Source organism: Ahaetulla prasina, chromosome 3, assembly GCF_028640845.1.
Source record: "Ahaetulla prasina isolate Xishuangbanna chromosome 3, ASM2864084v1, whole genome shotgun sequence".
In the NCBI taxonomy this organism is placed as follows: Eukaryota; Metazoa; Chordata; class Lepidosauria; order Squamata; family Colubridae; genus Ahaetulla; species Ahaetulla prasina.
Genome location: NC_080541.1, coordinates 55,652,117 through 55,678,676, shown reverse-complemented (window position 1 = coordinate 55,678,676; position 26,560 = coordinate 55,652,117). Strand labels below are relative to the sequence as shown.

Below are 26,560 nucleotides of genomic sequence, written 5' to 3'. Positions count from 1 at the left end.
AATAGCATGCCTAAAATTAAGAGATGGAGAACCTGTTTATTTAACTTTGGATATAGCACAAATTGATGTGAATGTCCCTATTTCTTTTCTCATGAGTCAACACTTCTTTGCAAATGTTTTCCTTGATTAATTTGCTATTACCAATTAAGCGAAGTTCTGGAGCAATAAATAACCTTAAGGAGCATAACACACAGGCGAAAGTAAAAGTGAGTGACACAGCTTACCACCGACTTTCCCGCCTAGAACAGCCTTTTCGGGGAGTGTGGGGGGGGGAAAGGAATGTTCTCTTTCCGTGACGTCCCACGAAGGCCGCCCAATGTAACGATTGGGTGCATGTGCTAAGCGAGCCAGAGGTGTGCACGCCTGCGCTCTGCGATGCTACATAAAAGAGAGAGCGCGAGCGAGCAGGCGTTCTTTGATTCTGGCGGGGCGGGGATTTAATCTATGGAAGGCTGAGTAGGGTGGCGCTGCTTATAGGTGTAGCACCACCCGCAGCGGCACGTGCCGTTTGTTTCCTCCCTTAAGCTTCTGGTTGGTGGTCCTGGGGATCCCCACGTGCATGCCTGAGGAGGAGAAGAAGAAGAAAAGGGTCGGCGGCGGCAGCAGCAGCAGCGGCGGATGCGTGACTGTGTGGTTGTTTGCCTACGAGCTGGGGACTCTCCTGCTGATTTTGCCGCACCGCCAACTGCTCAGCTTTTGCTTAGCCACCGAGCACCTTTGGCGGCTGCTATGCTGTGGAATAGCTCGGACTGCGCCTCAAGCTCCAGTCCTGTGCCCTCCGGTGCCTTTTTCCTCCTTCATGACTACTCCTCCGCCGGTGGCGGCGGCAGCCGTCCTGGGGAGGGTCATGGCCCCTGGGCCTCCTGAGCACGCTGCTTTGGCAGCCGATCCCCCCGTGAGCGCGGCTAGCGGGAAGCAGGAGCCCCGGGCAGTGGTGCTCGCTCAGAGAACAGTTCCCTCTCCCTCCTGTCCGACGATTCCCACGGGCAGCCCTGTTAGGTTTGTCCTGAATCCTATGGGCGCCAGGCTTCCCCTTAGTCTCGTCCCATCCTTCGCTCTTCAACCCCGAGTGCTGCCTGCTCCCGTAGGACTCAAAGTAGCCCCCTCGACTCCGGGGCAGCAGCTCTCCAAGTCTAGCAACATGGGTGTGAAGCAGCCAGCCCCTCCCTCGGGAGGACCCAAACCCGCACAAATGACAATACAATTGCCTGCTAATTTTCAGACCCCCCAAGGTAAGCAGCTGCTCCCTTTTTGGACCGTTCGTTTATGCCTCTTCTGCATCTTCCTATAGGCTGAGTCAAAGTTATAGTGAATTTTGAAGCTCCCGAATGATGCTCGATGCTGCGAAGTTTTGCTCTGTCTGTGAGAACCTTTTTCTAAAAACCCGGATATATCAAACCATGTTGAGTAGTGTAGCTATAACTTCTTCCATGGTCAATTTCATATTTAGAAAGTTGTATTCACGATTTCTTGAAGAATATTAGGTCTTTTGAGATGGGAGAGAAGAAAGCATCCAGATAAGTAACATTCCTCAATATATATTCAAACGAGTCTTCTGAACAGCATTAAATTACTCACCCAATTTTTATCCAAATTCTCTAAATTGTGCTTGGATACAGCCTTTTTTCCCCGCACATCTTCAAAAATACTCCAAATGCAGCACAACTCAGTTTTACCGAGTTCTCAAACATTTTCTAATTGTAGTACTAAATGTTGTATACCTACTTAGTGCAAAAAAATATCCACATCATACCTATCTACTGTTTGGTCACTGGTCACCTTTGAAATATGTGTGATATACTGAAATATTGGGAATAAGGGTCATGGTTCTCAGTGCATGTCAAAACAATCTAACCATGGTTTTTCATTCCTAAAAGTCCAAACAATAGGAAGGTCCAGGTGTGGATTTAAGAGTTTTAGAAAGTTGAGAAAGACAATATACTACTAAATAACACTGTTACCTCTTTCCTTCATTTTCCAGGTTTAGAAATGTTTCATATAAAATTACAAGAAAAAATTAGCAGTTAATTTCTTAAATATAGAATAAGATTTATACATTTTAGGGCACAAGTTTCTGAAATAGACACAAATTTACTGTATATGTTTATCAAACATTCCAAATATTTGCAAGTAAAGCATGTGCAAAACCAAGTTTTGTGGCAATAAGTAACTTTTAAGGCATGCCTTCTGTTGCCTTCTTTCTATTGCTACTCATTTTTTACCAAACATCAGGGTATTTCCTTGTATTATCTATTCAAAATAAGCAGGTGTTAGATTCATTTTTACCTTCCATTGTGAAACCTGGTTTTACTTCATCTAGTTTTGTATGATTTACTGTTGTTCTATGTCAATTGTTTTTTTAGCACTGCAATTCAAAGGCTTCCCCCCTTTTTGAGAGTCCGGCTTTACAGCCATGTAAAGCCATAGGTTGGGCAGTACAGTATATAACATGACTGTGAACTAAGAAAAATAGTCTGTTCCTATGTTAATTTCTTCTCTGTTTGTTTGCATTCATTTGGTATTACCTGTTAACACAATCAAGGCTTTAAATTTATTGCTGTCATGTTCTCTTCTTTCCCTTTCAGTAACATTTTTCACTTCTAGCCAAATGAGTAGCATTATCAGGATATCTGAAATTGTTGAAGTTTCTCCTAGAGTTTTTAATGCCAATTTCTATCTGTTCTATTCCAGCATTTCTCAGAATAAATTTGGTGTTACATTAAAAAAGTTGAGTATACAGCAATAATGGGTTTCAAATCCCAGCACTACCAGTTCGCTATCGCATGCGCAGAGTGTTTTTGATGATGTCCGGGTGGGTGGGTGGAGTCTTCTGCCGCTGCTACTGGTTCTCCCGAACTGGGGCAAACTGGGAACAGTCCACCACTGATATACAGTCTTACTTTGATGCCATCCTGTCTCAATTCTGAACTTTCAGTTTCTCCAAACCTTATTTTAACTATTGTTTTCTGATCATCAACTAAATTTACCATGATTTTAAGGCCCATCTACAATTTGTTGTAGTTTATGTGAGATTAATGTAATTGTTTGGTATACTGGTCTTTCTTTCTTTTTTTGGTAGATGAGGCTAAATTGATCTTTTGGTTTATTGTCTTAAAAATATCTCAGTTGTTAAATTGAAATATGTAATAATTGTAACAATTAACAATTTCCAAATAAAAATCCTTTATATCCTGATTGCAGTGTTGATATATCTATGTTATAACAATATTTTATATTTGAAAATTAAAATCTGTTTTGAGATATCCTTGATGCTTTCCAAGTTTAGTTGGTTTATTGCAGACATTTCATTACCCAAACAAGGTAACATCATCAGTGCTAGTAGGGAGCGGGGTTTTCTCTCAGTTTATATTCAAATGGCTTGTCATGTCAGCATTTCTGGAAGCGGCCTTGGTAGTTTTTTGGTTGGGCTGTTTATTTAGCTTATTTAGCAGTTTTGTACCCATTTTGGGTTGCACACTGTCTCTTGAACGGTTGTAGATATTTATGTCTGTGTACCTATTGACGGCCGATTTGTCAGAGTGCCAGACTTCCTGGTCTTCTCTAGTGTTTTGAGACTTGTCTTTGTCTAGGATGATTACAATCTCCCAGTTGAAACTGGTTAAGTCTGTCCATGTGCTGTGAAATTAAATAATTTATATCTTGTCTTCTGACTGCTAGTTGGTGTTTATGGATGCATTCTGCTAGTTTTCTGCCTGTTTGTCCTACCTACTGTCATCTGCACTTATCTGGCCTTTTGGGACCTTTGGCCAGGATTGCTCTTTGGAATTATTGTGGAAGAGACTTGGAGACCGATTTGAGATCTAGCAGTGGATATACCCAGGAACAGCTGTAGACAGTGCCGAGGGTGGTAGAAGACTTCTCCCGTTCCCCGGATAGCCAAGACCCTCAGAGCCTGGGCCTTCGGCTGATGTTATGTAATGCACGGTCCGTGGCCAATAAGGCCCCCCTAATTTACGACCTTATTCAGGGGGGTGCCGCGGACTTTATAGGCATTACGGAAACCTGGTTGGGCGCAGAAGGGGGCGTGCCCCTGGTGCAGATGTGCCCACCAGGTTTCCGTGCATTTCATCAGCCGAGAGCCCAGGGTAGGGGTGGGGGGGTGGCGGTTATGATTAGAGAGAGTCTGGAGCCGAGGGAGACCACTGTACCTCAGATTGTCGGGTGTGAATCCCTCCTTGTGAAGTGGGGCCATAGATGTCAGATGGGCTTGCTGGTCGCGTACCTGGCTCCTTGCTACGTGACAGCTGCCCTGCCCGAGCTCCTGGAGGTGCTTGCTGGGGTGGCAGTTGAAACCCCAGACTTTTAGTCATGGGGACTTTAACTTGCCTTCTTCCGCTCGCCATCGACAGCAGCTCGGGAGTTCATGGCTTCCATGACGGCCTTAGACCTGACGCAAGTAGTTGATGGCCCTACCCACACCGGGGTGGTACACTGATTTGATTTTGTCTCTGGTCAGTGGTTGAGAGATCTGGACTTAAAGGAAATAGTCACGAACCTTTGTCATGGTCAGATCACTCTCCTTCGCCTAGACTTTCTGACCGCCACCCAACACCGCAGGGAGACGGAGCCGATGCGCTGGTTCCGCCCCAGGCGCCTGATGGACCCGGAGAGGTTCCGGACGGAGCTTGGGCCATTCCTGAGGGTCTGGCTCACGGCACGCCTGAGGAACTTGTTGCGCCTGGGAACGGGCCGCGCGGGGCCTTAGATCGTGTCGTGCCTTTGCGCCTCTGACCCGCGCAGGTCCCAACCGCCCCTGGTTCTCCGAGGAGCTGAGGGGATGAAGCGCCGGAGAAGACGCCTAGAGAGTTCCTGGAGGTCTAGCTGCTCAGAGGCTGATCGACACTAGTGAAGTCCTATACAAGGACTTACCTAGTGGCATTGAGGGAAGCGAGGCGTTGCTACGCCTCCCTCATTGCGCCGGCAGATAACCGCCCAGCCGCCCTGTTCCGGGTGACCTGCCCTCTTCACCAGGGGAGCGGATGACCCGCTGCAGGGACGTGCTGAGGAGTTTAACGGTTATCTATACGATAAAATCGCTCAGCTCCGGGACGGGTTGGACCAAGATTGCAGTGACTCAGGTGAGGCGTCCGAGGGTGGTCTTGGTGACATTGTCTGGGATGAGTTTGACCCTGTGGCTCCGAGGACATGGACAGGTTGTTGAGTAGACTGAATGCCACCACGTGTTTACTGGACCCGTGCCTCCTGGCTGGTGCTGGCCACTCAGGAGGTGACACGAGGCTGGCTCCAGGCGATTACGATCGCTTTTTGGTGGAGGGTGTCTTCCGCCGCCTTGAAAGAGGCGGTGGTGAGACCTCCTTAAGAAGCCTTCCTGACCCGCTGTTTTAGGTAATTATCGCCCAGTCTCCAACCCGCCGCGCGAAGGTTGTAGAGAGTATGGTGGCATATCAGTTTCTGCACCTGGATGAAACCGTCTATCTAGACCTGCTCCAGTCCGGTTTCCGCCCGGTTACAGCACAGAGACGGCTTTGGTCACAGGATGATCTCTGAGGCCAGGATAGGGGTTGTTCCTCTGCCCTGGTCCTATTAGACCTCTCAGCGGCTTTCGATACCATCGACCATGGTATCCTGCTGCGCCGCTGGAGGGATTGGGAGTGGAGGCACCGCTTATCGGTGGTTCTCCTCCTATCTCTCCGACCGGTCGCAGTCGGTGTTGACAGGGGGCAGAGGTCGGCCCGAGGCGCCTCACTTGTGGGTGCCGCAGGGTCGATCCTCTCGCCTTCTGTTTAACATCTACATGAAGCCGCTGGGTGAGATCATCAGTGGTTTCGCGTGAGGTATCAGCTGCGCGGATGACACCCAGCTGTACCTTTCCACGCCGGACCACCCCAACGGTTATCAAGTGCTGTCCCGGTGTCTGGAGGCTGTACGGGTCTGGATGGGGAGAAACAGGCTCAAGCTCAATCCTCCAAGACAGAGTGGCTGTGGATGCCGCATCCCGGTACAGTCAGCTAAATCCGCGGCTGACCATCGGTGGCGAGTCATTGGCCCCGATGGAGGGGTGCGCAACTTAGGCGCCCTCCTGGATGAACGGCTGTCTTTGGAAGATCATTTGACGGCCGCTCCAGGAGAGCGTTTACCAGGTTCGCCTGGTGCGCCAGTTGCGCCTTTCTGGACCGGGATGCCCTGTGCACAGTCACCCACGCACTCGTGACGCCTCGCCTGGATTACTGCAATGCTCTCTACATGGGGCTCCTTGAAGGGCATCCGAGGCTGCAGTTAGTCCAGAATGCGGCTGCGCTGGTGATAGAGGGAGCCCTCGTGGCTCCCGTGATAACACCTATCCTGCAGACTGCACTGGCTGCCTGTGGCCTTCCGGTGCGCTTCAAGGTTTTGGTGACCACCTTTAAAGCGCCCATGGCATAGGGCCGGGTTATTCACGGGACCGCCTGCTGCTACCGAATACCTCTCACCGACCTGCGCCTCACAGAGAGGGACCTCAGGGTGCCGCCAGCGAGGCAATGTTGCCTGGCGACGCCCAGGAAGGGTTTTCTGTGGGGCTCCCACCCTCTGGAATGAACTGCCCCCAGGACTTCGTCAGCTTCCGGACCTTCGGACCTTCCGCCGCGAGCTTAAAACATATCTATTTAATTGCGCAGGACTGAGTTAGATTTTTAGTTTATGGGTTTTATCTTGGGTTTTAATTTTTATATTTTTAATTAAGGCTTTTGAATAAGTTTTTTAATTGTTTTTAGAATTGTATTTATTGTATTTCTTGCTTTTAAATGCCTGTAAACCGCCCTGAGTCCTTTGGGAGATAGGGCGGTATATAAATATAAACAATAAATAAAATAAATAAATTAATGGCTGTTATAGTCTTTGACTGCATATTGTAGATGATATGTTTTTTCTTCTGTAGCTGCTGGGTACTTAGGATGTTCTGGAGTGCTTTAGTTGGTTTGTGTGCTACGCTGATGCGATTTTTTGGTAGACTTGTGTTTCTATCTTGCGATCATGGCTTCTGCTAGTAAGGATATCTAGGAAGGGTAATAGCTTGTTTTCTTTTCTTCTTCCTTTGTGAATTTAATCCCTTTGAAGATGTCATTGATGGTTTTGTGTGTTCTCTAATCTCTAGTCCTTTTTTGTTATGCTAAAGGTGTCATCTACACACATGATCCATATTTTGAATTGAATGTATGGGAGTACAGAACACATATTCTCCTATATTGGTAAAATCTGTTTATCCAAATATTTTGGAAGCACTGGTCTTGATTGAGTGATTATGTGTGATAAGGTTTGTAGTGATCATACAGGTAGATTTTCCCCAGGATAATCTGTGTTCATCCTGGCCCTTCAGTTCTTCCAATACCATTGAAATCAATTTCATCCATCTTGCTGTTAGTTATCCTTGCATAGCATTATTTTAGCCAACTCAAATGCAGAATTGGAATGTCAGCCCTATAAATAGATCTAGAAACCAATGCTGTATAGATCTAAAACTTTTATTATTTTATTTATTAGAATGGCTGTAGTAGAATCTTTCAAGTTTGATTGTGTTTCCCCTCCTTCCTCTTTTATTTTCTGTGAATTAAGTGAAAACTTAACTTTTTTGGTAAAATTATACTTAGTCATAATAAGGAAGCACAGTGACTCCTTGGCTAAAGAACTCCCATTTTAGTTCAGTGTTTTGTAGGAACACACCATTTTGAGAAATTGGTTATTATTGTAATTCTGCTTGTGCTGTTTAAGCAGCATCAACAGGGATAGGATGATGTGAAGTTCTTGCTGGAATTCAGTATTTCGGGTGCCAATTTTCTCACCTGTAAATATAGGAGATAACTGAGAAACTATTCCTTGTCTAAAATACTTACTTTAGATCTTTCTGTGAAATATACCTGTTTCTGGTTAGACTGATATTGTCATGGTTTCATTATTTCCCCTGTTAAATTCCATATTTTTCTGTCTCTGATATGTGCAATTTGGATTTTTACCTGACTAGTGTTCTTTCCATTATTGAGGCACACTATAAAGTCTCTGCTGCAGAAATACTTCAGTATCTCAAATTTTTCTTTCACTGTACCATTTTCACAGGTGGAACATCCTTGGGAATATTTTTTAACAGAAACAATACTTTTAACATCATTGCTTCTCAATATGCATATTCTTTCTACCATCTGATAACCAGCAGCCCTTGGTTCAATCTTTATTTCTAGGTTTGTTAACCAAAGAAAGGAATATGGTGCACTTCCAAATAGTGTATAGTGGTAGTTGAGGGCTGCATACAGTTTATATTAACCAACTGATGAGTTAAGTTAGAATGAGAGAGTGAATGGCTCAAAGTCTCCCAGGGATCATGTGAGAATGTAAACTTGGATCTCTTGAATCAAGCCTAGCACCTTAACAGTATATCTTTGCAGCCATGAAAGGAATCGTAAATAACAAGTGTTGCAAGTCTGTTGAATTTGATTTATACATGGTCATTTTTCATTTGTCACTTTATTCCATTTATTTATTCCATCTGATGTTCATTTTGTTTTAAAGCAATCCATTAAAAAATCAGCACATTGTTCCTAGGACATGCATTTTAATGCACTTTTCCTAATGCATTTTTTATCAGAAGCTTATTTTGTGATTTGATACACTTGAATACAAGCATATATATTAGTTTCTCACTTTCCCTAATCAGTCAGTAAAACCAGTCCTCTAGGCACCTTGTTCTCAATCTCAGGAGCAGTAGTGAAATCCAGGGGTGAAATGCTTCCAGTTCAGACCGGCACGCGCGATCCGGTAGCGATGGCCGCTGCTGGTTCGGAGGATAGGTAGCAAAAATCCCTGGCCCCACCCCCCCTGCCTCTGCTGAGCTGCACCATCAGCAGAGGGTTGTGTTTTTTTTTACTTTTTAAAAGCAGGTTTTTCTTCAGCCGAAACATGCCTTTAAAAGTAAAAAAAAGCCTTTGAGGATCCCGCCCCTCAGCTGAGATCGGCAGAGCCTTTAAACTTTAAAAAAAATATATTAAAGGCTCTTCTGGCGATCTCATCAGAGTTCCTCATCAGCAGAACCTTACAAAACATGTTTTCATGTAGAAAACCTCCTTTTAAGAGATTCTAAGGCACTTACCTGATTACTGATTGAACGCATGGCTCATGCGTTCCCAGCCCGAAAGCCCCAGTTTCACTTTCAGCACCAGACAGAATCAGTTGCTTAGCTAATCTATTTCATCACTGAGCAACTAATGCTGGTTGGCTTTGCTGGCTGAGGAACTCTGGGAATTGAAGTTCACAAACCTTAAAGTTAGTAAGGTTGGAGACCCCTGATTTAAAAACTATAAATAAAATAAAATAAAATAATAAAATATTTGTGCAGCTTTCTGAGATTTGGTGTGTTTCTGTAGTGTTTCACTCTAACTACACAAACACACAAAATCTCAGAAAGCTGTATGTGGTATTTTGTGTGTGTGTGTGGGGGGTGTTGTGTGTGCATAAAGTGTGAAAGTTGGTTTTTGAGCTTTTTGTGAAGTGTGAAGTGCAGCTGCTTTTACATTGTGTGTGAGTCAGTTGTGTTGTGTGTGTGTAAAGTGTGAAAGTTGGTTTTTGGTACCTCTTATTGTTTTCTATACTTTTTTTATTATTTTTATTATTTATTGTTATTGGCCACGCCCACCCAGTCATCTGACCACCAAGCCACGCCCACCAATTAAGCCATGCCTACAGAACCGGTAGGGAAAATTTTTAGATTTCACTCCTGATGAAATCTATAGGCTACCTAAATCTATCATAGCTTTGGACATGCCTATGGAGATTCTCAGTCATCTAGGTCATGGTTGTCCCAAAGGTCCTTTTTCAAGAGGCAACTAGACTTTCTTGTTTTACTTTGAAGATGTTTCATTTCTCATCCAAGAAGCTTCTTCAGCTCTGACTGGATGTTGAGGAATTGAAGGAGTCTGCATATACCACATTACTCAGTTTTACTCAGTGTCCAAGTGGCCTCAACAGCTCTCTAAAAGAATGCTAATGACCAGCTATCTGCAAAGAATATAAATCTTTCCATTCTTACCATCTAGTCAGAGCTGAAGAAGTTTCTTGGACCAGAAGCAAAACGTTTTCAAAGAAAAACAAGAAAGTCCAGTTGCCTCTTGAAAAAGCACCTTTGGGACTTTGGGCAAGTCAGCACCAGAGATATTGGAAGATTCAGTTCAAATGTGTATAAAGATTTATTGTAAGCTTAAGCTCTCTACAAGAATCTGAACTACTAACAGTCAAGAGAAATTAGCGGAAGTTAAGAATATACAGGAATTCTAGGTGGGCTGGACTTAGAACTCTTTTGAGTGCGAAAGGACTTGTGACTGTTTTCATTCCTCCCTCAGGCTCAGCCTACAGCTTATAAAATGTAACAATAAAAACAAATTATGTATCACTTAGAAAAGAGGGCCCAAGGGAGGGATGGGGGTGGTGGCGGTTATTATTAAAGAAGGTCTGGAGCCGAGGGAGGTCACTGTACCACAGATAGGTGGATGTGAGTCCCTCTTTGTGAAGTGGGGCCTGGGGATGCAGGTGGGCCTGCTGATTACGTACCTGGCTCCTTGCTGCGTGACAGCAGCCCTGCCCGAGCTGCTGGATGTGATAGCTGGGATGGCGGTTGACACCCCCAGACTTATGGTTATGGGGGATTTCAACCTGCCATCGGTCGGTGAAGCATCTGCTGCGGCTCGGGAGTTCATGGCTTCCATGACGGCCTTGGACCTGACCCAGTTAGTTAATGGTCCCACCCACATCGGGGGAAACACTCTGGATCTGATTTTTGTCTCTGGGCAGTGGTTGAATGATCTAGAATTAGGGGATTTAGTCATTAAAACCCTGTCATGGTCAGACCATTCACTCCTTCGACTGGACTTTCGAACCGCCAACCCACACCGTAGGGAGACAGAACCGACTCGCTGGTTCCGTCCCAGGTGCCTGATGGACCCGGAGAGGTTTCTGATGGAGCTTGGCCATTTCCTGAGGATCTAGCTCATGGCTCGGCTGAAGAACTAGTCGCCGCCTGGGAAAGGGCGGCGGTGGGGGCTTTGGACTGCGTCGTGCCTTTGCGGCGTCTGACCCGGCGCCAATCTCGACTGGCTCCTTGGTATTCCGAAGAGCTGAGAGAGATAAAGCACCGGAAAAGACACCTAGAGAGTGGTTGGAGGGCTAGCCGTTCTGAATCTGACTGAACACTAGTAAGGTCTCATATTCAGACCTACCTAGTGGCGATAAGAGCGGCAAAACGTCAGTATTTTTCCACTCTTATTGCATCGGCAGATAACCGCCCAGCCGCCCTGTTTAGGGTGACCCGCTCCCTCCTTCATCAGGGAGCTTGGGAGGACCCCTTGCAAGGGCGTGCTGAGGATTTCAGACAATATCTGCACGATAAAGTCGCTCAGATCCAGGATGGTCTGGACTCAGATTGGGTAGATTCGGGCGGGATGACGGAGGTGGATCTTGGCGTTGTCATCTGGGAAGAGTTCGATACTGTGGCTCCCGAGGACATGGACAGGATACTGAGGAGGCTGAATGCAACCACATGTTTATTGGACCCGTGTCCCTCCTGGTTGGTACTGGCCACACAGGAGGTTACACGAGGCTGGCTTCAGGGAATTGTCAACGCTTTTTTGATGGAGGGCGCCTTCCCTACCGCCTTGAAAGGCGGTGGTGAGGCCCCTCCTCAAGAAGCCCTCCCTGGATCCAGCTGTTTTAACAAACTATCGTCCTGTTTCCAACCTTCGTTTTGTGGCGAAATTTGTTGAGAGTGTGGTGGCTCATCAGCTCCCCCGGTACCTGGATGAAACTGTCTATCTTGACCTGTTCCAGTCCAGTTTCCGGCCTGGGTACAGCACAGAGACGGCATTGGTCGCGTTGGTAGATGATCTCTGGAGGGCTCGGGACAGGGGTTGTTCCTCTGCCCTGGTCCTATTAGATCTCAGCGGCTTTTGATACCATCGACCATGGTATCTTGCTGCGATGGCTGGAGGGTTTAGGAGTGGGGGGCACTGTGTATCGGTGGTTCTTCTCCTATCTCTCTGACCAGTCGCAGACGGTGTTGGCAGGAGGGCAGAGATCGGCCTCAAGGCGCCTCATGTGCGGGGTGCCACAAGGGTCGGTTCTCTCGCCACTTCTGTTCAACATCTATATGAAGCCTTTAGGGGAGATCATCCTGGTTTCGGGGTGCAATGTCACGTTGATGTACGTTGTATGTTGTATGCTGTACGTTGATGATATTCAGCTGTACATTTCCATCCCGACCCACCCCAACAATGCCGTTGAAGTGATGTCCCAGTGTTTGGAGGCCGTGCGGGTCTGGATGGGGAAGAACAGGCTTTGACTCAACCCCTCCAAGACTGAGTGGCTGTGGATGCCGGCATCCCGGTATAGTCAGCTAATACCATCGCTGACCGTTGGGGGCGAGTCGTTGGCCTCTATGGAGAGGATTCGCAAATTAGGCGTCCTCCTGGATGTATGGCTGTCTTTAGAAGATCATATAACGGCCATTGCCAGGGGAGCTTTTCATCAGGTCCGCCTGATACGCCAGTTGTGTCCCTTCTTAGACCGGGATTCCCTATGCACGGTCACTCATGCCCTCGTCACTTCCCGCCTGGATTACTGTAACACTCTCTACATGGGGCTCCCTTTGAAGAGCACCTGGAGGCTCCAACTGGTCCAGAATGTGGCTGCGTGGATAATAGAGGGAGTGTCTCGAAGCTCCCATGTAACACCTCTCCTACGCAGCCTGCACTGGCTTCCAGTGGTCTTCCAGATGCAATTCAAGGTGCTGGTTACCATCTTTAAAGCGCTCCATGTCATAGGACCGGGTTACTTACGGGACCGCCTGCTGCCACCAATAGCCTCCCAGCGACCTGTGCGCTCCCATAGGGAGGGCCTCCTCAGGGTACCGTCAGCCAAACAATGTCGACTGGCGACGCCCAGGGGGAGGGCCTTCTCCGTGGGGGCTCCTGCCCTCTGGAATGAGCTGCCTCCGGGGATACGCCAATTCCCCAACCTCCGGACCTTCCGACGCGAGTTAAAGACCTTCTTGTTTTGTCGTACAGGGCTGGCCTAATGTATTTTTAATGTGGGTTTTTATTATGGTTTTATTACTGTTTTATTCGCTTCGGCCTAATTGAATTTTAGATTTTAAAATGTTTTTAATTTTTGTATTTTGCTTTTTTATTTGGCTATAAACCACCCTGAGTCCTTCGGGAGAAGGGCGGTATATAAATTGAATGAATGAATGAATGAATGAATGAATGAATGAATGAATGAATGAAGTGGTGTCAAACTCGTGTTGTCACGGCATCATCACATAATGTATCACAACTTTCTCCCCCTTTGCTAAACCTGGCATGGTGTAATGCAAGTGTTTGACAGCTCTGCTTTAAAAGAAAAACATTTGGTGGAAAGCAACCATATAATAGTCCCAATGCCATACAAAGAGTCTGTCCCTCACTCTGACCCAAAATTTGCCCCTCACTCTGACCCAAAGTTTGAGGGAAGAGCAAGACCATGGGAAGCTACAGGTAGTCAGTGCTTAACAGCAGTAATTGGGACTGGTAACTCTATTATTAAACGATCATAAGATGCAATGTCATTTGATTGGACCAACTTACAACAAGAAGTTCTTTACTGCCCATTTCAACCACAAGGTGACACTGGGTAGCTTACAATGTTAAAAAGAATAAAACAATGCAACAATAGGTATAGGTAAAGGTAAAAGTTCCCCTTGCATATATGTGCTAGTCGTTTCCGGCTCTAGGGCGGTGCTCATCTCCATTTCAAAGCCAACGAGCCAGTGCTGTCAGAAGACGTCTCCGTGTTCATGTGGCTGGCATGACTAAAAGCCAAAGGCGCACGGAATGCTGTTAACTTCCCACCAAAGGTGGTCCCTATTTACCTGCATTTTTAACATACTTTCGAACTGGCAGAAGCTGGGACAGGTAACAGGAGCTCACCCTGTTATGCGACACTAGGGATTCAAACCGCTGAACTACCGACCTTTCGATCGACAAGCTCAGCATCGTAGGCACTGAGCCACCGCCTCCCTTAACAATACATATACAACAAAGTAACACTATAAAAATACAAATTAAGTTAAAAGATGGGGAGGATGGAGTTGGCTGAACAGGGGTGAGATGGGATCTGTTATTAACCAGTCAACCACCTCCTGCATGACCTTTGGAGCCCCAGGCCAACTGGCAGAGCCAGGTCTTCAAGCCCTTGTGGAAAGTCAGGAGGGTGGGAGCCAACCTCACTCCTTGGGAGAAGATATTCCAAACAACAGGAGCAAATTGTTAAGCAAATGGTTATTAGGCATGATGTCATGTGAGTCCTATTTTGCATCTTCCTGCAGGCTTCCCCAGTGACTTGACTTGTTGGAAGCCAGCAGTGAAGGACACAAATGGTGATCATGGGACTGTAGGACACTGCAGCTGTCACAATTATGTAATGGTTAGCAAACATCCAAATTGTGATCACATGACTATGGGAAAGTCGCAGTGGCCGCCCCTACAATTCTTAGTCGTAAATCTTGTTCAGTGCCATCTTAACTTTGAACGGTCAAAGTTCAACGCTTGTTGCTGAACAAGTGGTCATTAAAGAAGGACTACATTGCCTGTGGAGCTCTAAAATCCCTGATGTCTGTTCTGATCTCTTTTTCTGCCCGCCCTCCCCATTTTTTTTAAAGAAAACGTATCTTGTAAAAATAACTAATAAATACTAAAGAGTAGCTATAATTATATATGTATGTTTGTATTTGTAAACCTAACAAAATTTTCTCCAGTGATATAGTGGGATAGAGCTAACAAACTCTTGAAATACTTGAATGTTATATTTTATTTTTCCCAGTAGGTGGTAGTGTTCTATAATCTACAATTTGATACACAATATTAAAAGTTATTTCTCAACCTTGCATAAAGTTTGCATTCCTTTGTCACTAGAAAACAAATAGGAAAAACTTATACCTTATATCATACCTTATGAAGATCTTTCTAACAATTAATACAAAATTACAACCCTGGTACATTCATTATACCACATTTGCATAGTAGAGCTTGTTTTCAAGTTTATTATAATCAAAGTATTTGAACAATTTCCTTAGTAAGCAATAGAGTTTTGATTCTTTTGTTCAGAGTTTCTTTCTTGTTAATAGTTTTTATTAAACATTTTCACATAAGTATAAAATAAACATGAAACTATATATAGTGAAAGAAAAAAGTAAAGATAAAAGAAGTAGAAGATAGAGTGCAAGTAGAAGAAAAGAGATAGTTATTAAGCGATTTTCAGTCTTCTTTATAGCAGTTACAAATTCATTATCTGTCCTCCCTCTTTAAAGTTACAACTTGCTTTTCTTTTTCCCATACTCAGCTTATTTTAATTAGCAAATCTATAAATCATCAGATGCATGTTTTTCCATTTTCAGCATAAAGTCCAGAAGAGGTTTCCAGTCTTTTATAAAAGTAATTCCTATCACTGATCCAACAGGTCATTTTTATCATTACTGCATGATCTGTAATTTTCATGATCTATTGCTCCGTTATGGATATTTCAGTATTTTTCCACCTTTGTGCTTATAATAGTTCTGCTGCAGTTACCATATAATATCGGTCTTCAGTACATTTTGTTCTGTCCCCCTCCCCACTTCACAGAGAAGACGCAGTCCTTTATATTTGCAACAGACCTGATTTTCGGTAGTGAAGGAAAGACTTGGCAGCTACAGTGCAAAGGCCTGCCAAGTTCCGAGTTCTTTATCTCTTACGGAGACAGAAGCCCACATGTCCAAGATCCGTTGCCAAGTGGTCACAGAAAGAAAGCCTTTGCACAGTCCAGACCTTTAACTCCCAAATGACCGATCTGCAGTTCGTACTGGGTAGCTTTTTGTCCGTCACAAGGGCCAGATGGCAACTCCACCCGCTTTTATCCCCTGTGGGGTGTGGCTCAGTGACTCAGCAATCTCTGGGCCTGCCACACCTCTTCCTTTGCTGCGCACGCTTATCTTTTCGTCGCTGCCTTGGGTCAATCCAAGATTGATCTTCCATAGCTGGACCCTGAGGCATTGCCAGGGAGGAGGAGAGTCCGGGGGAGGGAGGCCTTGTCAGCTCCTCCTCCTGGCCTGCAGCTGGAACCTGGGGCGGTGCCAGAGAGGAGGGTCCTGGAGAGGAAGGCATTGTCGGCTCCTCCCTATCACTCACAGAGTCATCCTCCTCCATGAGGACAGGCTCAGGGGCCGGAGTCACAACACGTTTACTCTAATTTGCTATCCATAAATCCCAATAGGAATAGTTATGGTATCAATATTTAAAATATTGATTCTTTCAAATTTAAAATATTGATTCTTTAAAATTCTTTAAAATTCTTTGTATAATTGTATATATTTGAATCCAATATTATTTTGCTTTTTTGCAAGCCCCCCCCCCATAACTCATTTTCAGTACTGATTAGAAGTACTTTTATGTATCTTTGATAACGTCTGATCATGTGCAACCATATCATTTCATAAAATTTCCTTCTTAAATTGTAATGCAATGTGAATTTCAGTGTTTTTATCCACATTCTCTCCCATTTATATGTTACAACCAAAAATTATAACCCGTTTTATCATGTGTCCTATCACTTATTCTGTTTCAAATCTCTGCAAAAGTTTATAGATTTTAGCAATAACATGTTTATCATTTGTACATACTGGTAATACAATATCAAATTCTGTTTTATGTTCAATATCTTTTTTACTTATATTAAATGTCTCTTAATTATTTACATGAAAACTATTGAAAATTAAATTTTCTTGCAGGCAGTTGTTCTTTTGATTTCACCTTCAGTTCTCCATCTTCTTGTAGTAACAACTTCTGATATGTTAACCATATGTCTTTTTCCATTGTTTCTTTTTTTATAAAATGCTTATTGTGCTCAAACTATTATGGTATTTTTGAGCATAACCTGGGTTTATCTATATACCATACCCTTAAAATAGTTTTTTTCTCCACTTAGTATATAGTATGTGAAATTAGATTTGACATGGAGAAATAAGATTCCATTTCCACTAGCCTTCCCCCATTGGAATATCCCAATTGCTGTATACCAGAGGTCTCCAACGTTGGCAACTTAAGGACTTGTGGACTTCAACTCCTAGAGTTGAAAAGTCCTCTGGGAGTTCAAGTCTACAAGTCTTAAAGTTGCTAACATTGGAGACCAGGGGTGAAATGCTCCCGGTTCAGACTGGATGGCCTGATCCAGTAGTGATGATGGTGGGTGGTTCGAAGAACCAAAAATCCCAGTGCCCCGCCCCCCCCCCTTACAAAGACGTGAAAAAATGTTTTTGAAAGGCTCTGGCGATCCCAGCTGAGTTGCCTGATCGTCAGAGGAGCCTTTTAAAAGCATTTTTTAAGCAACCTCTTTGGCCAGAGGTTGTAGAAAAAATGCTTTTAAAAGTAAAAAAAAAAAGTTGGCCATGCCCACCCAGTCACATTACGCCACCACTAAGCCACACCCACAGAACCGGTAGTAACAAATTTTACATTTCACCACTGTTGGAGACTCTTGATCTATATTATGTAGTAAACTGTTAATGAAAATTAATGTAAAGGTAACTCTGTGTTTTGAGTACAGCAAACACTACATTTTTAAATCTGTTCTTCTAGTATCAATAAAGGCCAACATTCATGTGTGAACCATCTTTATTTTTTATTAAAATTAGAAATAACCCGAGTTGACAAGCTCAATCCTACTTAAACTGTAAGGCTCTTGGGACTTTTCTAACTGTGGAGAACTGTGAGAAAATAATAATAATAATAATAATAATAATAATAATAATAATTATTATTATTATTATTATTATTATTATTATTATTATTATTATTAATTTGATTTTTATACCGCCCTTCTCCCGAAGGACTCAGGGCGGTGTACAGGCAAGATAAAACCAACAATACAATATACAGGTTAAAATACAATTTAAAAAACTTATTTAGATTAGCCTGAAAATTAAAATTTGCCATAAACTAAAAACCCCGTTTAAAAAATTAATAAAATTTAACATTAAAAAATCCAGTTTAAGCCAGCCCCGCGCGGATAAAAAGATGTGTCTTCAGTTCGCGACGGAATGTCCGAAGGTCAGGTATTTGGCGTAAACCCGGGGGAAGCTCGTTCCAGAGTGTGGGAGCCCCCACAGAGAAGGCCCTTCCCCTGGGGGCCGCCAGCCGGCATTATTTGGTGGACGGCACCCTGAGAAGTCCCTCTCTATGGGAGCGTACGGGTCGGTGGGAGGCATGTGGTAACAGCAGGTGGTCCCGTAAGTACCCAGGTCCTAAGCCATGGAGCACTTTAAAGGTCGTAACCAACACCTTAAAGTGCACTCGGAAGGCCACAGGCAGCCAGTGCAGTCTGCACAGGATCGGTGTTACATGGGAGCTACGCGTAGCTCCCTCTATCACCCGCGCAGCTGCGTTCTGGACTAACTGAAGCCTCCGAGTGCACTTCAAGGGGAGCCCCATGCGGAGAGCATTACAGTAATCCAAGCGAGAGGTAACGAGCGCATGAGTGACTGTGCATAAGGCATCCCGATCAAGGAAGGGGCACAACTGCCGAACCAGGCGAACCTGGTGGAAGGCCCCCCTGGAGACGGCCGTCAAATGATCTTCAAACGACAGCCGATCATCCAGGAGGACACCTAAGTTGCGCACCCTATCCTTTGGGGCCAGTAACTCGCCTCCGACAGCCAGCTGCGGCTGCAGCTGACTGAATCGGGATGCCGGCATCCACAGCCACTCCGTCTTGGAGGGATTAAGCTTGAGCCTGTTTCTCCCCATCCAGACCCATACGGCTTCCAAACACCGGGACAGCACTTCAACAACTTCATTGGGGTGGCCCGGGGTGGAAAAATACAGCTGGGTGTCATCAGCATACTGCTGGTATCTCACCCCGAAACCACTGATGATCTCACCCAACGGCTTCATGTAGATGTTGAACAGCAGGGGCGAGAGAATCGACCCCTGTGGGACCCCACAAGTGAGGCACCTCGCGGTCGACCTCTGCCCCCCTGTCAACACCGTCTGCGACCGGTCGGAGAGATAGGAGGAGAACCACCGATATACGGTGCCTCCCACTCCCAATCCCCCCAACCGGCGCAGCAAGATACCATGGTCGATGGTATCGAACGCCGCTGAGAGGTCTAATAGGACCAGGGCAGAGGAATAACCCGTCCCTGGCCCTCCAGAGATCATCCACCAATGCGACCAAAGCTGTCTCCGTGCTGTATCCGGGTCGGAAGCCGGACTGGAACGGGTCTAGATAGACATCTTCATCCAGGTATTGGGGTAGCTGTCATGCCACGGCACTCTCTACAACCTTCGCAACAAAGCGAAGGTTGGAGACTGGACGATAATTACCCAAAATAGCTGGGTCCAGGGAGGGCTTCTTAAGGAGGGGTCTCACCACCGCCTCTTTCAAGGCGGCAGGGAAAACCCCTTCCAACAAAGAAGCGTTGATAATCCTCTGGAGCCAGCCTCGTGTCACCGCCTGAGTGGCCAGTACCAGCCAGGAAGGGCACGTGTCCAGTAAACATGTCGTGCCGTGAAGCCTCCCCAACAACCTGTCCACGTCCTCGGGAGCCACAGGGTCAAACTCATCCCAAATGGGCTCAACAAGACGTGCCTCCTCTCCCTCGCTTGGATCATCCCAAATTCGGTCCAGACCGTCCCTCATCTGAGTGATTTTATCGTATAGATAACCACTAAACTCCTCGACTCGTCCCTGCAAAGGGTCATCCCGCACCTCCTGATGTAGGAGAGAGCGGGTCACCTGAAACAGGGCGGCCGGGCGGTTATCTGCCGACGCAATGAGGGTGGAGGCATAAGAACGCCTCGCTTCCCTCATTGCCACTAGGTAGGTCCTAGAATAGGACCTAACTAGTGTCCAATCAGCTTCAGAGCGACTGGACCTCCAGGTGCTCTCTAGGCGTCTTCTCCGGCGTTTCATCTCCCTCAGCCCCTTGGAGAACCAATTAATTCTGAATTTGCTTGTTGCTTAAATATGCTTGATGGTTTTTTTGTGAAGTGAAAATATTAGGCACATTTATTGTAACTAGCTGTGAATCTGCAAAAAGTGTAGTCATGGAATAATTTTAAAAGGCTCCTAGAGAAATATGTTGTACAGTTGCACAGAAGTAATAAAATATTGGAGTATTTCCTATCTTAATTTCTGGCCTAAATACAGTAAAGGATGGTATTTCTTTCACTTTGCTTACATTTCCCTAAGCTCCCTAAGCTCAAAATAATATATTCGTTATTTCGTAAGGATGAATAGTGGGACATCTGACATTGTTTTCTCTTGCAGGAATGATTCTGGTCAGAAGTAATACTGGTCAATTAATGTTGATATCTCAACAAGCATTGTTACAAGCTCAGAGTCAGACCTCAAATAATACCAGTGTAAGATGCTCAATACCTCCAGCTGCACCTACCATCAAAATTCAGCCTGTACAGGTAATCCCATACCAGGAATTATTTCAATGTTCTTGCTGTTCTTGGTGCCTGTAAGAATTAGATAGTATGAGTTTAGGTTTTGTCAGTATAACTCCTAACAGTGTCCACCAGTCTTCCTATTCTGACTTCATATGTATTCCTTTAAAATAAGAAAAATGACTATCAGTTTTTGTCATTATTGATTTTTACAGGAATAAATGCTTTATTTGAAAATTGACTTACAGCTCCAGATGTGATTATGCAGTGGTGGCATAGGGTACCAGTCTGTTAGAACAAATGATGGGAATCAATTTTCCCAGGTCAAACTGTGGTAAATTGGTGTGTTGTGACTGGCTACATCCTTCATAGTGGCTAGTTTGAGACAGTACTCCTAGAATACTTTCAAAATGTCTCCCCCTTCCTCCCAAATTGCTGGCTTTTTTGCTATTATAATGTAACTTTGTGGATATGAAATTGCAAGGTCCTTAGAATTAATCTGATGTAGGATTTCTTTTGCTTTTGCTAGTACAATTTGTCTATAAGTAAGAAAGTGCAACAGAAGCATTTTTTTTCACTGTTACTGCCACTGTTACTGCCACTTTACTGTTTTCACACGATAAATATTTGCAGTTTTAAAAATATTTTCTTGCATATAAGGCAGCATGAATGTGTATTTGAATAATCAGTCATAAATGCAACTTAACTCTGCTCTAACCTTTTATATTACCCCGAGCGCTATAACGTTTGTTATAACATTCAAAGAAGTTTACAACTTACACAAAAATAGAAAAAAGTGTGTAAAGGGGGAATCTATCATTTGTATGCCAAAGCATATAATTTATTTCCAGTTAGTAAGGAACTTGCATTGACTACTAGCTGAAAAGTGATTTCTTTTTTCCCATTACATCTGTTTCTTTATTTTATTGAAAGAGTTCTGGAACTCAGGTACTTAAAGTACTAACGGCTCCTGTTAAAACACTTTCTTGGGCAACTCATTCTATTACTTCTACTGTTAAGAAGCCTGCTGTAATTCAGGTATGACTTGCATTGTTTTCTGGTTTTTAGTTTTCTAGCTAACATTTTTATTACAGTGGTTTACAAATCTAAAGAAAAAACTGTGGTTTTAAAATATGCAGTTCCAGATTAATTTTAGACCTGCATGCCAAACGTGTCTTTCTCCATTGCAAACAGCCTATATAAATTATTTCTGATCAATATTGCTGAACGCTTGTCTATAGAAAGTAGAAATTCTAAGTTTCTAGTGCATATGTGCATCAATAAGATGATCAAACTCATCAGGTGTTATAGATTCTCTGCTTCTCAGAGCTAATGAAGTTTGTATCATTTTTTTTTTGTAGTGCTTGTAGTAGCCATGGCTTTAGGTCAGGGGTAGGATTCTACCGGTTCAGGTGAACCGGTAGCTCTGACAATCAGCTGGGAGCAAACTGGTTTGCCCCGACGATCAGATGGGCCCACCCACCCACTATTTTCCTACCTTTATCTTCTCAGCTGATTTGCGTGATAGAGCAGATTGCCATGCGAATCAGTTGTGTTACTCCTCCTAAGAAACCAGGAAGTGAAGATTTCTTCAAACTGCGCACACACGCATGTGTGAGGTGCACAAGTGCACGCAAATCACGCAATCACTGAACCGGTTGTTAAACCGGGAGGATCCCACCACTTCTTTATGTTTCCTGCCTTTATATTTGTCTTTGATCTGAGCAAAATAAAACTGGCTCCTTCTTGCTTGCTATAAGAATTGGATAAGTCACAGGTAAGAAAGCCCTTGCTATCTTCGGTCTGGAGTCCTTTTACAAGCCATCAGACTGCTAGCCAACCTCCTTCTAGAATAATAAAGTAAGTATTTAACATGATACAGATACTATGCAAGCATTGAATCAAATAAGGAGATACAATTTGGTAAGGGAGGGAGCAGATCAATAGCACAATCAGCCACTAAGTCATGGCTAGCTGTGGTTTCTTGCTAGCCTTCAGTGTGAACCAGTATCCCAGGTGCCTTTGCAGTGGCCGCCCTGCTGACTGTTAGTAATTTTGTGAATTGAAAAAAAAAAGCAAAACTTTTCTTTTGTTAGCTCAATTTACCCTGTGGTGATACGATTGTGCCCATAAGGTGTAAAAGTTGAGAAAAGACCAAGACGCTGCATGGCGTCATTGGCAACCAATTCTGCCTTCTGTCTCTTACATACAAAGGCCAAGATGTGAGACATTAATCATCAATTATTTCCCTCTTTGGGCTTGAATAATGCACAGTGTTCTGATTTAGACAAAGATATGATAAAGCATCGGTACAGATTGTAGAAAAAATTATCTAGTTAAATTCAGTTTAACCCAGGGGCTACATTTAGGTAATTGTACTTCCCTTAACCAGATCATATCTTTGCATGCCATAAATGCATCTGTATGAAATTCTGGAAAAGGAGTTGCCCAAAGAAAAAAGAGATAGGGCAGAGGAACTTGGATATAGAAAAGAAAAGCTGACGCTAGTCTTTCTCTTCTTTTTCTTTTAGAACTCATCCCAAAATTTTGAAAACAAAATATCATATAATAAAATAAAAAAACAACATTACTGTCCAAATAACATAAATTAATCCTGTAAAAAGACTGATTTAAAAATCAATCTAGCATCCTCAATTTAATTTTAATTAATGTATGTCAGAATTAGTGTGGTTGTGACCATTGCTAAATGCAGAAAGAAGGAGTCTTCTGAATCTTTCCAAGGGTGATAACAAAGTTTGGTTACTCTTGCAAAGTACAAATAGTCCTCAACAGTCGAGCACAAAACTTATGTTGCCAAACAAGACAGTTGTTAAAGATTTTTGCCCCATTTTCAGAGGTGGTATTCAGCCGGTTCTTACCGGTTCGGGCGAATCAGTAGCGGAGATTGCAGATGGACCTGCCCACCCGCTCCAGCTCTATGCCATCCTATTTAGGCAGTTTTGAGGCAAGGCGCATGTGCGGAAGGTGCGTATGTGAGCAAAGTGCATACGTAGAAGGTGCGTGCACAAAGCGAGCGTGCGCGTGGCGAACCGGTAGCAGCAAAATGTGTAACCCACCGCTGCCCATTTTCTTGCCACAGTTGTTAAGTGAATCATTGCAGTTAAGTTAGTAACATGGTTGTTAAGTGAATCTGACTTCCCCATTGACTTTGCTTGTCAGAAGGTCACAAAAGGTGACTGCAACCGTCATAAATATGAGTCACTTGCTAAGCATCTGAATTTTGATTTATGTGACCATGAGGAACAGTCGTAAGTGTGAAAAACAGTCATAAGACACATTTTTCAGTGCCATTGTAAGTTTAAACGGTCACTAAATGAACTATTATTAAGTCGAAGGCTATCTGTAAACCCTTTCTTGAATGCCTAATCTAATATACAGTTCCTTAAGAGGTCATACATCAGTCAAAGGAAAATTCACTCTCATGGAAATAAGTTTTGTTATGCAGCAAAATCTGTGTTGGTCCTGCCAGGAATGTTGCAAGTAACTTTTATGTTGAATGTCTTTCAGTCTGTAGTATCATCAAATATCACAGGCTCAGCAACAAAGTCATTGGTTGCTGGATCATCAGCAAAGCCTCCTGTTTCTGACTCTCCCATGTTGGCTTTCACTTCAAAACCAGGTGCTGATAGAGATGACCCCAAAGTCACTCAGCCTTTCAGTTACTCAGTAAGTACAAAATAGGCTAGTGCTGCAGAAATAGTAATTTCCTAGCCGTTTGATCTAAGTCTAAGTCTGTTTTCTTGTCAGGAAATGCTGGAAAATGTGAAAAAGTGCAAAAACTTCCTTGCAACACTAATAAAGCTGGCCTCCAGTGGACCTCAAGCGCCTCAGATGGGGCAGAATGTGAAGCATCTGGTTCAAAGTCTGTTGGTAAAAGCTCATCTGCAAGTACTCTTGTCCTGATTCTCAATGTCTTTGCCTAGGAATGTTTCTGGTGGGACTTCATCTGTGTAGAAGATTGCAGTTCGAAGCTGCTTGGTTGGAGTTTCCAAACTTCCTGCCCATTGTAACATATCTGTATCTTTTAGTCTATGGGTGTCAAACTTGCGGCCTGTGGGCCGGATGCATCCTGCACTGGCCACCCCCACCTCTGTTTTAGCGAAGGGGGGGAAAGTCACAATATGTCACGTGATGACAACGTGACACTGCGGGTTTGACACCCCTGTTCTCATCCTTACATGTGCCGTATCAAGCAGAGCTATATAATGTAGCCCTGTTGGCATCTTCATGGCCTCCAGGAGAAGCTACAAAGACATTACAGTAATGTTGTGTTTAATCGCACAAATGAAATCAATTACGTGCTTGCATCATTTGTATCATTCATATAATGATGCCATATGTTGTCATTTCATCACAGAAAATCTCTGTTTATTTGGGCAGTGTTGAGACACTACTCAAAGAAAGAGCAACTGGTCACTAACCTTGCAGCTCAATACTTCTCAATTGGTACCAGCAGTGAAAGCTTACACGAGTATGTTATGTATTTATTTTTGTGAACATTTATAGGGGAGTTAATTTTATAAATAACTCTTATCAACCTCAGATTATTAGAAGGGGTGGTTTTGCATCTATGCACTAATTGCCTTTGGGTGCCATTTCTGTGGTTTACCTTAATTTACTTCTGCTTGGGGAAGTCAAATCATATTAAAACTTAGCAATATTGCTTTATGGGATGGGGGAGGGGGAAGAAATCCGTATTTTTGCTGTGTCCAAGATTAGACTTGCTGCATGATAAGAGAAGAATTTACCCTGAATATGGAAACTCATTCTTACACTTGCAAGTATGTTCAATAAGCTTGGAGTATCATAATAGCTTAAAGTCTGCTGTGCTATAAGTTTGTGTCGTTTTGTAAGATGATTCCAGAATAGAGACACCGTGTGAAATAATACTTCACATTTTTATTCTATTATAGTGAGCCAGATTAAATACTGACTTTTAGTTCTAGTCATTTCTGTTATAATTGTTTTACATATTTTAGCCCACCTTTATTATTTTTATAAATTCAAAAGTGCAAACATAATATTCCTTCCTCATCATATTTTCCGCACAACAATAACCCTATGGGATGAATTGAGAGCAATTGACCCAAAGTCACCCAGCTTGCTATAATTCATGGCATGATTTTAAGTATAGGAGGGAGAAAAAAAGGAATGAATATCATGCAAATGGATGCAAGGATGCAAAGCTATATAGATGGTCCTCGATTTATGACCATAATGGCACCCAGAATTTCCATCATAAGCCATCATGATCATAAGTCAAGGCACCCACATGATCAGATCCAATTTTATCACTTTGTCTGTAGCTTCATTAAGTGAATGCCATGGTCATTAAATAAATCAATGTATTCCTATGGGTGGTGGTGGTGGTTGTTGTTGTTTTGCCAGAAACTGGTTAAAAAGGCTGGAAACCAACAAAAACAGAGTAAATCATGGTCACCTTACCAGCTGACTATAAAAGTGAGCTGGTTGCCAAGTGCCAAAATGTGGCCCATGTGACTGCTGGGCTTTGTGCAGCTGTTGGAACTCTAAAACCAAAGTAGCTTTTTTTATGTAGCTTTTAGTGGGTCTGTAGTGATTTTTAATAGTCACTAAATGAGGACTGCCTGTAATTCTTACATTTCAAATTCATAGTAATTTGCATGACGACAATAGGCAATCAGCTGTTTTTGCTATGATTGACACCATAGCAGGGGTCTCCAACCTTGGCAACTTTAAGCCTGGTGGACTTCAGCTGGGGAATTCTGGGAGTCAAGTCCACACATCTTAAAAGTGGCCAAGTTTGAGAAACACTGAGCTAATCCAAAGCCAAATGATCACTGAATGATTCAAAGAAACACACTGTTCATTTAGATGTTGCAAGGAAGCCAAGTGACAGTCTAGAAATGTCTTCATAGAAGTAATTTCCTTTTCAAAGTGCTTTTCTTGTAAACGTGTTTTATAAAAAAGCTTCTTTAAATTTTCCAGTTTCTTGAAACTAGTCAAGTAAATTTTCTTCTTTATATAACATTGTTCGTTGTTAATAAGTGAAAATTGGTTTGAAGGAGAAGACCCTCAATATAAAAAAGATGTTATATTGAAAA

At 43.6% G+C, this 26,560-nt stretch overlaps 1 protein-coding gene across 1 annotated transcript in view; it reads left to right on the top strand.

Annotated features, from left to right (window-relative positions):
• The first annotated feature begins 441 nt into the window (after positions 1–441).
• Positions 442–26,560, top strand: part of TAF4B (TATA-box binding protein associated factor 4b) — an 85,594-nt gene continuing 59,475 nt past the window's right edge. Inside the window, exons 1-5 of the mRNA XM_058178366.1 lie at positions 442–1,232; positions 20,332–20,480; positions 21,390–21,494; positions 23,985–24,143; positions 24,225–24,347. Of these exons, the coding sequence (XP_058034349.1) occupies positions 560–1,232; positions 20,332–20,480; positions 21,390–21,494; positions 23,985–24,143; positions 24,225–24,347 (1,209 nt within the window). The 5' untranslated portion in view covers positions 442–559. The remainder of the gene's footprint in view (positions 1,233–20,331; positions 20,481–21,389; positions 21,495–23,984; positions 24,144–24,224; positions 24,348–26,560) is intronic.